This window comes from Coregonus clupeaformis, chromosome 1, assembly GCF_020615455.1.
Source record: "Coregonus clupeaformis isolate EN_2021a chromosome 1, ASM2061545v1, whole genome shotgun sequence".
Taxonomy (NCBI): Eukaryota; Metazoa; Chordata; class Actinopteri; order Salmoniformes; family Salmonidae; genus Coregonus; species Coregonus clupeaformis.
This window is the reverse complement of record NC_059192.1, coordinates 79,037,402-79,053,084: the sequence shown is the minus strand read 5'-3', so window position 1 is coordinate 79,053,084 and position 15,683 is coordinate 79,037,402. Positions and strand designations below refer to the sequence as shown.

The following is a 15,683-nucleotide window of genomic DNA, read 5'->3' as shown; positions in this document are numbered from 1 at the left end:
TAGTCTGGCTTTTTATGGCGGTTTTAGAGCAGTGGCTTCTTCCTTGCTGAGTGGCCTTTCAGGTTATGTCGATATAGGACTCATTTTACTGTGGATATAGATACTTTTGTACCTGTTTCCTCCAGCATCTTCACAAGGTCCTTTGCTGTTGTTCTGGGATTGATATGCACTTTTCGCACCAAAGTACGTTCATCTCTAGGAGACAGAATGCATCTCCTTCCTGAGCGGTATGACGGCTGCATGGTCGCATGGTGTTTATACTTGCATCCTATTGTTTGTACAGATGAACGTGGTACCTTCAGGCGTTTGGAAGGATGAACCAGACTTGTGGAGGTCTATCATTTTTTTTCTGAGGTCTTGGAAGATTTATTTTGATTTTCCCATGATGTCAAGCAAAAAGGCACTGAGTTTGAAGGTAGGCCTTGAAATACATCCACAGGTACACCTCCAATTGACTCAAATGATGTCAATTAGCCTATCAGAAGCTTCTAAAGCCATGACATTATTTTCTGGAATTTTCCAAGCTGTTTAAAGGCACAGTCAACTTAGTGTATGTAAACTTCTGACCCACTGGAATTGTGATACAGTGAATTGTAAGTTAAATAAAGTGTAAACAATTGTTGGAAAATTTTTTTGTGTCATGCACAAAGTAGATTGCCAAAACTATAGTTTTAATGACTCCAACCTAAGTCAAATCAAATCAAATTTTATTGGCCACATGCGCCGAATACAAAAGGTGCAGACATTACAGTGAAATGCTTACTTACAGCCCTTACCCAACAATGCATTTATTTCTTAATAAAAAAGTAAAATAAAACAACAACAACAAAAAAGTATTGAGAAAAAAAGATCAGAAGTAAAATAAAATAACAGTAGGGAGGCTATATATACAGGGGGGTACCGGTGCAGAGTCAATGTGCGGGGGCACCGGCTAGTTGAGGTAGTTGAAGTAATATGTACATGTGGGTAGAGTTAAAGTGACTATGCATAAATAATTAACAGCGTAGCAGCAGCGTAAAAATATGGGGTGGGGGTGCAAATAGTCCGGGTAGCCATGATTAGCTGTTCAGGAGTCTTATGGCTTGGGGGTAGAAGCTGTTGAGAAGCCTTTTGGACCTAGACTTGGCGCTCCGGTACCGCTTGCCGTGCGGTAGCAGAGAGAACAGTCTATGACTAGGGTGGCTGGAGTATTCGACAATTTTGATGGCCTTCCTCTGACACCGCCTGGTATAGAGGTCCTGGATGGCAGGAAGCTTGGCCCCAGTGTTGTACTGGGCCGTACGCACTACCCTCTGTAGTGCCTTGCGGTCAGAGGCCGAGCAGTTGCCATACCAGGCGGTGATGCAAGTCAGGATACTCTTGATGGTGCAGCTGTAGAACATTTTGAGGATCTGAGGACCCATGCCAAATCTTTTCAGTCTCCTGAGGGGGAATAGGCTTTGTCGTGCCCTCTTCACGACTGTCTTGGTGTGTTTGGACCATGATAGTTTGTTGGTGATGTGGACACCGAGGAACTTGAAGCTCTCAACCTGTTCCACTACAGCCCCGTCGATGAGAATGGGGGCGTGCTCAGTCCTCTTTTTTTTCCTGTAGTCCACAATCATCTCCTTTGTCTTGGTCACGTTGAGGGAGAGGTTGTTATCCTGGCACCACACGGCCAGGTCTCTGACCTCCTCCCTATAGGCTGTCTCATCGTTGTCGGTGATCAGGCCTACCACTGTTGTGTCGTTGGCAAACTTAATGATGGTGTTGGAGTCGTGCCTGGCCATGCAGTCATGGGTGAACAGGGAGAACAGGAGCGGACTGAGCACGCACCCCTGAGGGGCCTCCGTGTTGAGGATCAGCGTGGCAGATGTGTTGTTACCTACCCTTACCACCTGGGGGCGGCCCGTCAGGAAGTCCAGGATCCAGTTGCAGAGGGAGGTGTTTAGTCCCAGGATCCTTAGCTTAGTGATGAGCTTTGAGGGCACTATGGTGTTGAACGCTGAGCTATAGTCAATGAATAGCATTCTCACGTAGGTGTTCTTCTTGTCCAGGTGGGAAAGGGCAGTATTTGACCCCTCTGCAAAACATGACTTAGTACTTGGTGGCAAAACCCTTGTTGGCAATCACAGTACAATAGAGATTGCATCATCTGTGGATCTGTTGGGGCGATATGCAAATTGGAGTGGGTCTAGGGTTTCTGGAATAATGGTGTTGATGTGAGCCATGACCAGCCTTTCAAAGCACTTCATGGCTACAGACGTCAGTGCAACGGGTCGGTAGTCATTTAGACAGGTTATCTTAGTGTCCTTGGGCATGGGGACTATGGTGGTCTGCTTGAAACATGTTGGTATTACAGACTCAGTCAGGGACATGTTGAAAATGTCGGTGATGACACTTGCCAGTTGGTCAGCACATGATCGGAGTACACGTCCTAGTAATCCGTCTGGCCCTGCGGCCTTGTGAATGTTGACCTGCTTAAAAGTCTTACTCACATCGGCTACGGAGAGCGTGATCACATAGTCATCCGGAACAGCTGGTGCTCTCATGCATGCTTCAGTGTTGCTTGCCTCGAAGCGAGCATAGAAGTGGTTTAGCTCGTCTGGTTGGCTTGTGTCACTGGGAAGCTCGCGGCTGTGCTTCCCTTTGTAGTCTGTAATAGTTTTCAAGCCCTGACACATCCGACGAGCGTCAGAGCCGGTGTAGTACGATTCAAATCGATCCCGCTCCAGAGTACAGGCCTCGGTGTAACGCTCATTCCTTCGACGATAAACGCAAATCCGACCATCACCCCTGGTGAGACAAAACCGCGACTCGTCTGTGAAGAGCACATTTTGCCAGTCCTGACTGGTCCAGTGACGGTGGGTTTGTGCCCATAGGGGACGTTGTTGCCGGTGATGTCTGGTGAGGACCTGCCTTACAACAAGCCTACAAGCCCTCAGTCCAGCCTCTCTCAGCCTATTGTGGACAGTCTGAGCAATTATGGAGGGATTGTGCATTCCTGGTGTAACTCGGGCAGTTGTTGTTGCCATCCTGTACCTGTCCCGCAGGTGTGATGTTCAGATGTACCGATCCTGTGCAGGTGTTGTTACACATGGTCTGCCACTGCGAGGACGATCAGCTGTCTGTCCTTTCTCCCTGTAGCGCTGTCTTAGGCGTCTCACAGTACGGACATTGCAATTTATTGCCCTGGCCACATCTCCTGGCCACATCTGTAGTCCTCATGCCTCCTTGCAGCATGCCTAAGGCACGTTCAAGCAGATGAGCAGAGACCCTGGGCATCTTTCTTTTGGTGTTTTTCAGAGTCAGTAGAAAGGCCTCTTTAGTGTCCTAAGCTTTAATAACTGTGACCTTAATTGCCTACCGTCTGTCAGCTGTTAGTGTCTTAACGACCGTTCCACAGGTGCATGTTCATTAATTGTTTATGGTTCATTGAACAAGCATGGGAAACAGTGTTTAAACCCTTTGAAGATCTGTGAAGTTATTTGGATTTTCACAAATTATCTTTGAAAGACAGGGTCCTGAAAAAGGGACATTTCTTTTTTTGCTGAGTTATATACATTAATAATATGCATGTCAATCTCCCCTGGCTCAAAGTGGAGGAGAGATTGACTTCATCACTACTTGTATTTGTGTGAGGTATTGACATGTTGAATGCACCGAGCTGTCTGTTTGGCACACAGCTCGGACACCCATGCATACCCCACAAGACATGCCACTAGCGGTCTCTTCACAGTCCCCAAGTCAAGAACAGACTATGGGAGGTGCACAGTACTACATAGAGCCATGACTACATGGAACTTTATTCCACATCAAGTAACTCATGCCAGCAGTAAAATTTGATTTAAAAACAGATACACCTTATAGAACAGTGGGGACTGTGAAGCAACACAAACATAAACACATGCATACAAACACACAATAACATACGCACTATACACACATGTACACATGGATTTTGTGTTATAGGAATGTATTGTTTTTAAAATGTATAACTGCCTTAATTTTGCTGGACCCCAGGAAGAGTAGCTGCTGCTAATGGGGATCCAAAAGAAATACAAATACAAATACCTACTGTAGCTAGACACAGGTTCAATTTAACACAACACACCCTGTTGTGCAAATCAAATGCACTTCTGAAAGTGCAGTGTGGGAAAGCCACCAGCTAATGATATCTCTATAGTTAGACAGGTAAGTCAGTGTGTGTGTGTGTGTGTGTGTGTGTGTGTATATGTGTGTGTGTGTGGGTGCGTGTGCGTGTGCATGTGTCCCAGTATGTATGTGTACCTGGAGGCCAGTTTGTTCCTCTCCTTTCGTGTTGGGGCCCTGGCAGTAACAGGCAGGTCACTGACAGGAGTCATGTCCTCCAGAGCGGAGCTGAGTGTGTGGAGCTGCTCCCCCAGGCTCTGTAGCTTCCCAGGGCTGGGGGTCAGGTCACTGGCGTCTGTACGACGGGCCTTCCTCTGGCCTTGCTTACCTAGGGAACACACAGGGTTTGTGGATGTTTTTACTTAGTTGCACTGTCTGTAAGTCACTCTGGATAAGAGCATCTGCTAAATGACTAAATGTAATTGTACGCTTTACTCAATACGCAACTGACAGTCCAGCTAATGCAGCTATGCTTTAGACTCCACAAACAAATTATTTGTGTTTCACAATATAAATGAGAGATGGCAAGGTTGAAGCAGTACATTTTACATCTGAATTTTAACACCTTCAGTGATAAAATCAACACTTTCCTAGTGTGTATATGTGACCCACCGAATGAGTGTTGATAAATTAACACTGCCGGAGTGTTGGGTCTCCAACACCATGGGTGTTGAAGTGGACATAAATTGAGATATTAAGAACATATCAAATGTAAAATGTTCGGGTTGAGGTCTCACCATTGGTGGAGGTCCCCTCTATCAGGCACATGGTGCTGGGTAGGGTGCTAGGGCCCCAGATTATCCCTCCATCTTTCTCTTCATCCTTTTCATCTCTCCCTTTGGCCCTCCCGCTATCTCTCTCTCCATCTTGCCCTTTGGCTCTCCTGCTATCTCTCTCTCCATCTCTCCCCAGGTCTGCCTCACTGTAGAGGCTACATTCCCAGTAACACCAGCGTTTCTTTGGTCTCACATGTGGCTGAAGCTCCTCCTCTTCCTTCACTTCCTCTTCCTCCATGGCTTCTCTCCCCTCCTCCTCTTTCCCATCTTCTTCCTCCTTCTCCTCCTCTTCCTCTCCAATATCGCAGTCTGTTCCTTGACTAGACTCAGTGTCTAACTCACTCTGTAGAGAGTAGTTATGTTCTTCACTGTGGACCTCCAGAGCTACGGGAGGTGATACCCTCCCCTCCTGCCCCACCTGATGCATCCCTTCCCTAGCTCCACTCTCCCGCCCTCCAGCCTCTTGGCTCCAGGGCCTTGGCTCTCTCCCAGCCAGGGGGAGGTGTCCAGATCCTAACCCCACACAGTTTGTAAGGTCTGTAGGGTTCCCCAGCTGCCTGCCCCCTGGTCTCTGGGATAACCATGGTTCTTCTCTGCTTCCCTGTGGAGAGTAAAACAGAGTAGGTAGAAGTTCACTCTAAGGGCTCAGACACAACAACAGAGTACTTAGCATCTCTGAACGTTATTTGCGAACCGAGAGACCGCGCACCTACACCGGGTGGTCCCTAAAACACAGCGCGCTTTACTTTCGTTGTGATGTGTGCAAGCTTTAAACCAGGGTGATTTAGATTTACATTCCCCAAATGCAGCGTTCCTAAGGAGTGACTTACTGGGATCTAATGGTTAAGGTCAGTGATTATGTTAATCTGGGTAATCTGCGATTATGAGTAACCCCTACCTCAGGTGAGACAGAAGAGCGCTCGCAGCTCGGTGGCGCCCCCTCTGGGCTGCCTTTGGTATAGCGTGTGATGTCATCCAGGGCCGAGACGTCCCAGCGACGCTCGGAGGTGTGTGTGTCGTCAGTGGTCGCATCCTCTAGGAGATCACTGAGTAGCTCACATCCACGCTGCTGGCCTCGACACAGGGACAGGGACAGGGCTGGGGGCCCCAACATCACTACCACACACTACAGCACAGAGACAAAACACATACACTATCTACACTACATGACCAAAAGTATGCAGACACCTGCTCGTCGAACATCTCATTCCAAAATCATGGTCATTAATATGGAGTTGGTTCCCCCTTTGCTGCTCTAACAGCCTCCACCCTTCTGGGAAGGCTTTTCACTAGATGTTGGAAAATTGCTGCAGGGACTTGCTTCCATTCAGCCACAAGAGCATTAGTGAGGTCGGGCACTGATGTTGGGGGATTAGGCCTGGCTCCAGGTCTGCGTTCCAATTTATCCCAAAGGTGTTCGATAGGGTTGAGGTCATGGCTCTGTGCAGGCCAGTCAAGTTCTTCCACACCGATCTCGACAAACATGTCTTGTGGAGTATGCATGGGTGTCCGAGCTGTGCACCAGAAGTTCAAACAGAGAGCTCGTGCATTCAACATGTCAATACCTCTCATAAATACAAGTAGTGATGAAGTCAATCTCTCCTCCAATTTGAGCCAGGAGAGATTGACATGCATATTATTAATTTTAGCTCTCTGTGTCCATCCAAGGGCCAGCCGTGCTGCCCTGTTCTGAGCCAATTGCAATTTTCCTAAGTCCTTTTTTGTAGCACCTGACCACACGATTTAACAGTAGTCCAGGTGTGACAAAACTAGGGCCTGTAGGACCTACCTTATTGATAGTGCTGTTAAGACGGTAGAGCAGCGCTTTATTATGGACACACTTCTCCCAATCTTAGCTACTGTTGTATCAATATGCTTTGACCATGACAGTTTACAATCCAGGGTTACTCCAAGCAGTTAAGTCACCTCAACTTGCTCAATTTTCACATTATTTATTACAAGATTTAGTTGAATGATTTGTCCCAAATACAATGCTTTTAGTTTTAGAAATATTTAGGACTAACTTATTCCTTGCCACCCACTCTGAAACTAACTGCAACTCTTTGTTAAGTGTTGCAGTTATTTCAGTCGCTGTAGTAGCTGGCATGTATAGTGTTGAGTCATCCGCATACATAGACACTCTGGCTTTACTCAAAGCCAGTGGCATGTCATTAGTAAAGATTGAAAAAAGTAATGGGCCTACACAGCTGCCCTGGGGAATTCATGATTCTACCTGATTCTACCTTATGTTGGAGAGGCTTCCATTAAAGAACACACTCTGTGTTCTGTTAGACAGGTAACTCTGTATCCACAATACAGCAGGTGGAGTAAAGCCATAACACATACAGTGAGGGAAAAAAGTATTTGATCCCCTGCTGATTTTGTACATTTGCCCACTGACAAAGACATGATCTGTCTATAATTTTAATGATAGGTTTATTTGAACAGTGAGAGACAGAATAACAACAACAAAAATCCAGAAAAATGCATGTCAAAAATGTTATGAATTGATTTGCATTTTAATGAGGGAAATAAGTATTTGACCCCTCTGCAAAACATGACCTAGTACTTGGTGTCAAAACCCTTGTTGGCAATCACAGAGGTCAGACGTTTCTTGTAGTTGGCCACCAGGTTTGCACACATCTCAGGAGGGATTTTGTCCCACTCCTCTTTGCAGATCTTCTCCAAGTCATTAAGGTTTCGAGGCTGACGTTTGGAAACTCGAACCTTCAGCTCCCTCCACAGATTTTCTATGGGATTAAGGTCTGGAGACTGGCTAGGCCACTCCAGGACCTTAATGTGCTTCTTCTTGACCCACTCCTTTGTTGCCTTGGCCGTGTGTTTTGGGTCATTGTCATGCTGGAATACCCATCCACGACCCATTTTCAATGCCCTGGCTGAGGGGAGGTTCTCACCCAAGATTTGACAGTACATGGCGCCGTCCATCGTCCCTTTGATGCGGTGAAGTTGTCCTGTCCCCTTAGCAGAAAAACACCCCCAAAGCATAATGTTTCCACCTCCATGTTTGACGGTGGGGATGGTGTTCTTGGGGTCATAGGAAGCATTCCTCCTCCTCCAAACACGGCGAGTTGAGTTGATGCCAAAGAGCTCGACTTTGGTCTCATCTGACCACAACACTTTCACCCAGTTCTCCTCTGAATCATTCAGAAGTTAATTGGCAAACTTCAGACGGGCCTGTATATGTGCTTTCTTGAGCAGGGGGACCTTGCGGGCGCTGCAGGATTTCAGTCCAATTGTTTTCTTGGTGACTATGGTCCTGTGTAGTTCTGGACTGATTCCTCACCGTTCTCATGATCATTGCAACTCCACGAGGTGAGATCTTACATGGAGCCCCAGGCCGAGGGAGATTGACAGTTCTTTTGTGTTTCTTCCATTTGTGAATAATCGCACCAACTGTTGTCACCTTCTCACCAAGCTGCTTGGCGATGGTCTTGTAGCCCATTCCAGCCTTGTGTAGGTCTACAATCTTGTCCCTGACATCCTTGGAGAGCTCTTTGGTCTTGGCCATGGTGGAGAGTTTGGAATCTGATTGATTGATTGCTTCTGTGGACAGGTGTATTTTAAACAGGTAACAAGCTGAGATTAGGAGCACTCCCTTTAAGAGTGTGCTCCTAATCTCAGCTCGTTACCTGTATAAAAGACACCTGGGAGCCAGAAATCTTTCTGATTGAGAGGGGGTCAAATACTTATTTCCCTCAATTTATAACATTTTTGACATGCGCTTTTCTGGATTTTTGTTGTTGTTATTCTGTCTCTCACTGTTCAAATAAACCTACCATTAAAATTATAGACTGATCATTTCTTTGTCAGTGGGCAAACGCACAAAATCAGCAGGGGATCAAATACTTTTTTCCCTCACTGTACGTTTTTCCAGCAGCAGACTATGATCGATAATGTCAAAAGCCCCACTGAAGTCTAACAAAACAGCCCCCACAATCTTTTTATCATCAATTTCTCTCAGCCAATCATCAGTCATTTGTGTAAGTGCTGTGCTTGTTGAATGTCCTTCTCTATAAGCATGCTGAAAGTTTGTTGTCAATTTGTTTACTGTAAAATAGCATTGTATCTGCTCAAACAATTTTTCCCCCAATAGTTTACTAAGTGTTGGTAACAGGCTAATTGGTTGGCTATTTGTGCCAGTAAAGGGGGCTTTACTATTCTTAGGTAGCGGAATGACTTTTGCTTCCCTCCAAGCCTGGGGGCACACACATTCTAGTAGGCTTAAATTGAAAATATGGCAAATAGGAGTGGCAATATCGTCCGCTATTTTCCTCAGTAATTTTCCATCCAAGTTGTCAGACCCCGGTGGCTTGTCATTGTTGATAGACAACAATACTTTTTTCACCTCTTCCACACTCACTTTACGGAATTCAAAATGATAACGCTTGTCTTTCATAATTTGGTCTGATATACTTGGACGTGTAGTGTCAGCAATTGTTGCTGGTATGTCATGCCTAAGTTTGCTAATCTTGCCAATGAAAAAACCATGAAAGTAGTTGGCAATATCAGTTGTTTTTGTGATGAATGAGCCATCTGATTCAATGAATGATGGAGCTTTTTTCCCAAAATTTCATTTAAGGTGCTCCAAAGCTTTTTACTATCATTCTTTATGTAATTTATCTTTGTTTCATAGTGTAGTTTCTTCTTTTTATTCAGTTTAGTCACTTGATTTCTCAATTTGCAATACGTTTGCCAATCGGTTGTGCAGCCAGACTTATTTGCCATTCCTTTTGCCTCATCCCTCTCAACCATACAATTTTTCAATTCCTCATCAATCCACAGGGATTTAACAGTTTTTACAGTCATTTTTGTAATGGGTGCATCCTTATTAGTAACTGGAATAAGCCATTTCATAAATGTGTCAAATGCAGTGTCTGTTTGCTCCTATTTACACACCACGGACCAACAAATATTATTTTAAGGCTTATGACTTTGGGGTAGAAGCTGTTCAGGAGCCTTTTGTTCCCAGACTTGGCACTCCGGTACCGCTTGCCGTGCAGTAGCAGCGAGAACAACTGCTGTTTTAAAAAGGACTCTATAAATAGATGATATTGATTGATTGAACAGACTGTGAATTGGGTGGCTGGAGTCTTTGACCATTTTTAGGGCCTTCCTCTGACACTGCCTGGTATAGAGGTCCTGGATGACAGGTAGGCCGGCCCCAGTGATGTATTGGGCCGTATGCACTACCCTCTGTAGCGCCTTGTGGTTGGATGCCGTGCAGTTGCCATCCAAACGGTGATGCAGCCAGTCAAGATGCTCTCAATGGTGCAGCTGTAGAAATTTTTGAGGATCTGAGGGCCCATGCAAAATCTTTTCAACCTCCTGAGGGGGAAGAGGCATTGTCATGCCCTCTTCACGACTATGTTGGTGTGTTTGGATCATGATAGGTCCTTAGTGATGTGGACACTGAGGAACTTGAAGCTCTCGACTGTCTCCACTAAAGCCCCGTCGATGTGAATGGGGTGTGCTCTGCCCTCCATTTCCTGAAGTCCACGATCAGCTCCTTTGTCTTGCTGACGTTGAGGGAGAGGTTGTTGTCCTGGCACCACACTGACAGGTCTCTGAACTCCTCCCTGTAGGCTGTCTCATCGTCGTCGGTGATCAGGCCTACCACTGTCGTGTCGTCAGCAAACTTGATGATGGTTTTGGAGTCGTGTGCGGCCACGCAGTCGTGGATGAACAGGGAGTACAGGATGGGAATAAGCATGCACCCCTGAGAGGTCCCCGTGTTGAGGGTCAGCTTGGCGGATGTGTTGTTGCCTATTCTCACCACCTGGGGGAGGCCCTTCAGAAAGTACAGTATCCAACTGCAGAGGGAGGTGTTTAATCCCAGGGTCCTTAGTTTAGTGATGAGCTTGGAGGGCAATATGGTTTTGAACGCTGAGCTGTAGTCAATGAACAGTATTCTCACATAGGTATTCCTTTCGTACAGGTGGGAAAAGGCAGTGTGGAGGGCAATAGAGATTGCGTCATCTCTGGATCTGATGGGGCGGTATGCGAATTGGAGTCGGTCCAGGGTGTCTGGGATGATGGTGTTGATGTGAGCCATGACCAGCCTTTCAAAGCATTTCATGGCTACAGATGTGAGTGCTACGGGGCGTCAGTCATTTAGACAGGTTACCTTGGCGTTCTTGGGCACGGGGACTATGGTGGTCTGCTTGAAACGTGGGTATTACAGACTGGGTCAGGGAGTGGTTAAAAATGTCAGTGAAGACACTTGCTATTGTTTATAAGTCTCTGGTATTCAATTCTAGAGGTCAAAAGCATTGCTGGTATTTAGGGACTGATTCAGACGTGAGTCACACGACAAGAGGACAAGAGGATTTTGGCCATTTTTGTGGCCAAAATTAAATGTTTTCCCCTGTACCTACCTGGTCTGACTCTATGCTGCCCCCTGTAGGAGAGATGGTGAATGGCTCTGACGTCACAGATAACCCATGGGTCCCATACGCCTCACCGAAGAAAGGCTCCATCCCACTGCTACCTGGCTGGAGAGAGAGTGGGGGAAAGACAAAGAGAGAGGGGGAGGAGGTCAGAGAGAGAAAGATAAAGAGAGGGAAAGACAGATATGACTATCAGTTCTCATATTGTACAATAGCCACCATTAAGTTAGTAACCTAGCAACTCGACATGGAGTATCCATAGAAATACATTATATTTCTATGGGAGTATCTTTATATTGTGAAGTATAATGTAGAATACAACAAAGTATAACAAGGCTGTGTACCTGAGGCATGGTGGTGCTTGGACCTGGTCAGAGACAGAAGGAAGGGTCAGCAGTTTAGAACAGTTAGCTTCCTCATCATCAGTACACAAACCGAGGTCAGAGTTCACATAATCTGATAACAAACATTAAAAAATGTTATAGAGCAGCTGAATTATCACTGCAGTGAGACCTAGGCCTTAGCAAGACCATATTGCTTCCATAAAATTAATTTCTAGCTGGTAGAGAAAAGAAGGGGTGATCTGCAACATACCGTTTGGGAGTAATTCAATCAAGAACCATGTATGTTATGATTGTTCACATACTTTCTGAACAACTATCAGGACTGTAAAATAAGGTTGCTGTTTCCATTGTATGAGCACTGAGAGAGAGAGAGAGAGAGAGAGAGAGAGAGAGAGAGAGAGAGAGAGAGAGAGAGAGAGAGAGAGAGAGAGAGAGAGAGAGAGAGGAGAGAGAGAGAGAGAGAGAGAGAGAGAGAGAGAGAGAGAGAGAGAGAGAGAGAGAGAGAGAGAGAGAGAGAGAGAGGAGGAAATACTCTAATATCCACAGCCAACCTCCTGTGCCCCAGATCCTTAAAATAGTAATAATCAGTCATTTCACTGTGTCACATACACACAAACACTCGAGCCTACAGAGGGATAGTCAAGACTCTGGAGCAGCAGCCTTTCCACATGAGAGAGAGAGAGAGAGAGAAATAAATAAATATCTCTAAGGATTTGTTCAGTGCATTCTAGAATGTTCCGTTGAACTCTAAAGTGGTGGGGAAAAAATTGGAAGAAAGAGAGTGGTGCCTACTTATTTCCAAGAAATAAGAGAACAGAAACCTCTGTACTTGACAGCTGTGGGATTAATATTTTCACAATAAAATGACTGTTATTATCATACATAGGCCTACATCTAGCTGAACGTCCTTCAAGCCCTTTAAAACAACATTTGGCAAAAATATCACCCTGACACTGTCCCTGACACTCAAGATACGAAAATGCTGTATTTTAAACGAACAGCTGTTTTACGTCCTGCATGGACTGTGTCACATTTTCCTATGCTGAAGCGCGCACCCGTCATTTGTCAACGCGCAGTCCCGCGGTTCTGACAGGAAATAGGTTAAACGTTTGACCACTAAATATGATGCAGCATATTAACGCTATTCCATTTGTATTCGGCCTACACATCTATAACATAGGATGCCACTGTTTATAACACAGGAAGAGAGCATCAGCCGCATTGACTGGCATCAGAGCCGCAACAAAATAAAACCAACCTAACAGTCGGCTACAGGGATATTGCTAGATTCATGTCTACCTTTGCTGTAGTAAGCTAGGCTACTTACAGTGAACTGTTCCAGCTGTCAGAGGCAAAAAGTAACATACATCTCGGTTGACCGATTTCCTTCTCCACAAGTCCGCAGAAATTAATCGAATTAATAGAGATGTGGTCCTCGTCTAGTCGGCTATCGTCGCTAAATATTATTTGGTCTAAATTATGAACAGCTGGCTTTGGAATGGTCTAGCCATGGGGAAACAATGAATTTGTTTTTCGTTATTTCCCATGAATACACAGGTAGGTTGTTATTATAAATAAAATATATTGCATTACTGTTATCAAAATAACATAGTCATGTTCAAGATTGCATTAGGCTAGTCTATATTTCCTCTAAACGCGATAATGTGTAACTTTTTGATAAATAATTCCCCTCAGATCCCAAATGGTTCCATCCAGAATCAGCTGTAAAAGTAGAATGTCGGATTTGTTCTCAGGAACGAAGAGTAAGTAAGGTAGGAAATTAAACGAGAACACCAGTCATACAGTTTGTGGAAGCAGATATGTCTGAAGTGTAAGGGATATTTACAAATGTACTGTGTGGGGGGGGGGTTGTCTAACTTTTTTTTTTGCTTTGGGGAGGGTTGTATGCAGTGGCGGCTGGTGAAAAATATTCTCGGTGGGGCTGTGCCATACTTTTTTTTTCCTGTAACCATCGCGATATATTTTAACACAAACTGCAGGACAGCAGTGCTCAGTGAAACATTCAGTAATTATTTAATGCCAATATTAAAAAGTTGAGGCATTCTTACACAAAAACATATTACACAAACCCAAGCCTTTCATTTGCATTTAAAGTGAACTTTTCACCATTGGTAGTAAACAGGCAACGCAACAGGCATGCTGTCAGAACAGAGTGGAAAGTGGACAATAACATGAAATTATTATAAAGTTTATAGGAAATCTTACACTGTATGAAAGGATGTATAATATAGAAATGGATATCAAGTGGATGAACTCAAACCTTTGACTGGAAGAATAGCATACAGTATTTTATGATCATACTAAATGTGACTAATTGTTAATGTGCTCCAGAACTGCAACAATTAATTGATACAAAACAACATATATACAGTAATATTAGCAAAGACACTATTAAGACTTTCTAGAGTACCATATATAACTGGATTTTTTATGCTAAGGTCAACTATATACAAAGAAACATGCGGCCAGAGCTGCTCTGTGTGTGTGTGTCTGTCATCTTATTTGTACAGGAATTTTTGCCCGTCTGTCCTTCTGAGTGGCAAACCTCTCAATGACCCTTTGATTAAAGTCAGGAATGTCCCTGACAAGTTTCTTCTCCATGGAGAGCATGGCCAGAGCGTTCAGGCGATCCTGTGTCATGCTGTTTCTCAGGAAGGTCTTGATCCTTTTCAGTGTAGAGAAGCACCTTTCTGACTCAGCAGTTGTCATGGGTGTGGTGATGAGGATCTTGAGGAGGCTGGCAGTCTCTGTGAAAGTGCTCTGAAGGTTGTTCTCCATGAAGAACTGGTACAGGGGCACTGCACCACTACAAGCCTTGAACTCACTGTTCTCATAGATGAGGGACAGTTTGGTTTTGAGCTTGGCCTTGTTCAACATGGGGTACGCCTCCACGGTTGTTTCCAAGCGCTGTATCGGGGAACTTCACACTGTGTTGTGGGAACAACTCTCCGTGCAATAGTGTTGCGCTGATGAGGTGCTGGTGAAGGAGAACCTCTCTTTGGCATGACTCAGGATGGTATCACATACCTGTAAAGATACATCATCAGCTTTAATTTGCAATTAAGCTATTTTGATGCAAGTGATCCTGACTGACACATGCCTATGTCCAACTCAAGTATATGATTACCAAGGTGCTGATTGTTCAGGGTTTTGGCTACATACTACCAGGCCTGAAAAAAGTTCTAGGTGGGAAACACTGACAATTACATCACAACTTACCTCTATAGCCAACCTCTGTTGTTCTCCTGGTCCCAGCATCCTCCGTCGCTTGATGGGCTGTTGCTGCTCGTCAGATGCGCTGTCCCCACACAAAGAGGGAATTGAGGCCCTGGGTCCAAAAATAAAGTTTAATTTGATAACTTGCAATCAGACTTCTTAACTCACTGTAATTCCCCCTCAACACACAACCAGTGACTTATATATATATATATAGACAGACAGACAGACAGACAGACAGACAGACAGTGTGTATATACACACAAACTATGTCTAGTAACTGCTTTTAACCTGTGATGTACATAATTAACTGATGTTATTACGTTTTAAAGCCTTTTTCTATTACATTTGTGAGAGGGATGCAACATAATTTTGTTCTGCTGTTCACTTAGCAATAAAGTTAATATTCAATAACAACTAGGCCTCTTCTAGAAATTGACCTGGTGGACACCTGAATAATTATTACAAACTGTGTAGTACTTTCCTGCATTATTATCAACGTCTGATTGTGTCTTCTCTTTCCTTTTAAAATACTAAAACAAATATAATTGTGACGGCTCTATGATAATCACTCACACAAGCACCAACTGGCAGTGGGTGGAAACGTCAGTCGTCTCGTCAGCTTGAATGGCGATAAAATCAGCACTCTTTACTTCCTCCAGGATGTAATCCTTAAGCATTGACAGCATACAGTCCAACAGCTCGTTCTGTATCGTCTTTGACGTGCCCTTAAAAACGGTAGCTGTCTTCAGGTGCTCCTCCAGCACACTGTCGAGGGAGGCAACAAA

The 15,683-nt window shown here is 44.7% G+C and overlaps 1 protein-coding gene across 1 annotated transcript in view; it reads right to left on the bottom strand.

Moving 5' to 3' along the window:
• Positions 1-13,154, bottom strand: part of LOC123491609 (CREB3 regulatory factor-like) — a 31,218-nt gene extending 18,064 nt beyond the window's left edge. Inside the window, exons 1-6 of the mRNA XM_045222872.1 lie at positions 12,986-13,154; positions 11,659-11,681; positions 11,303-11,419; positions 5,806-6,033; positions 4,869-5,508; positions 4,270-4,459 (exon numbers count right to left, since the gene is read on the bottom strand). Coding sequence (XP_045078807.1) covers positions 4,270-4,459; positions 4,869-5,508; positions 5,806-6,033; positions 11,303-11,419; positions 11,659-11,667 — 1,184 coding nt within the window. The 5' untranslated portion in view covers positions 11,668-11,681; positions 12,986-13,154. The remainder of the gene's footprint in view (positions 1-4,269; positions 4,460-4,868; positions 5,509-5,805; positions 6,034-11,302; positions 11,420-11,658; positions 11,682-12,985) is intronic.
• Between the last annotated feature and the right edge of the window lie 2,529 nt (positions 13,155-15,683).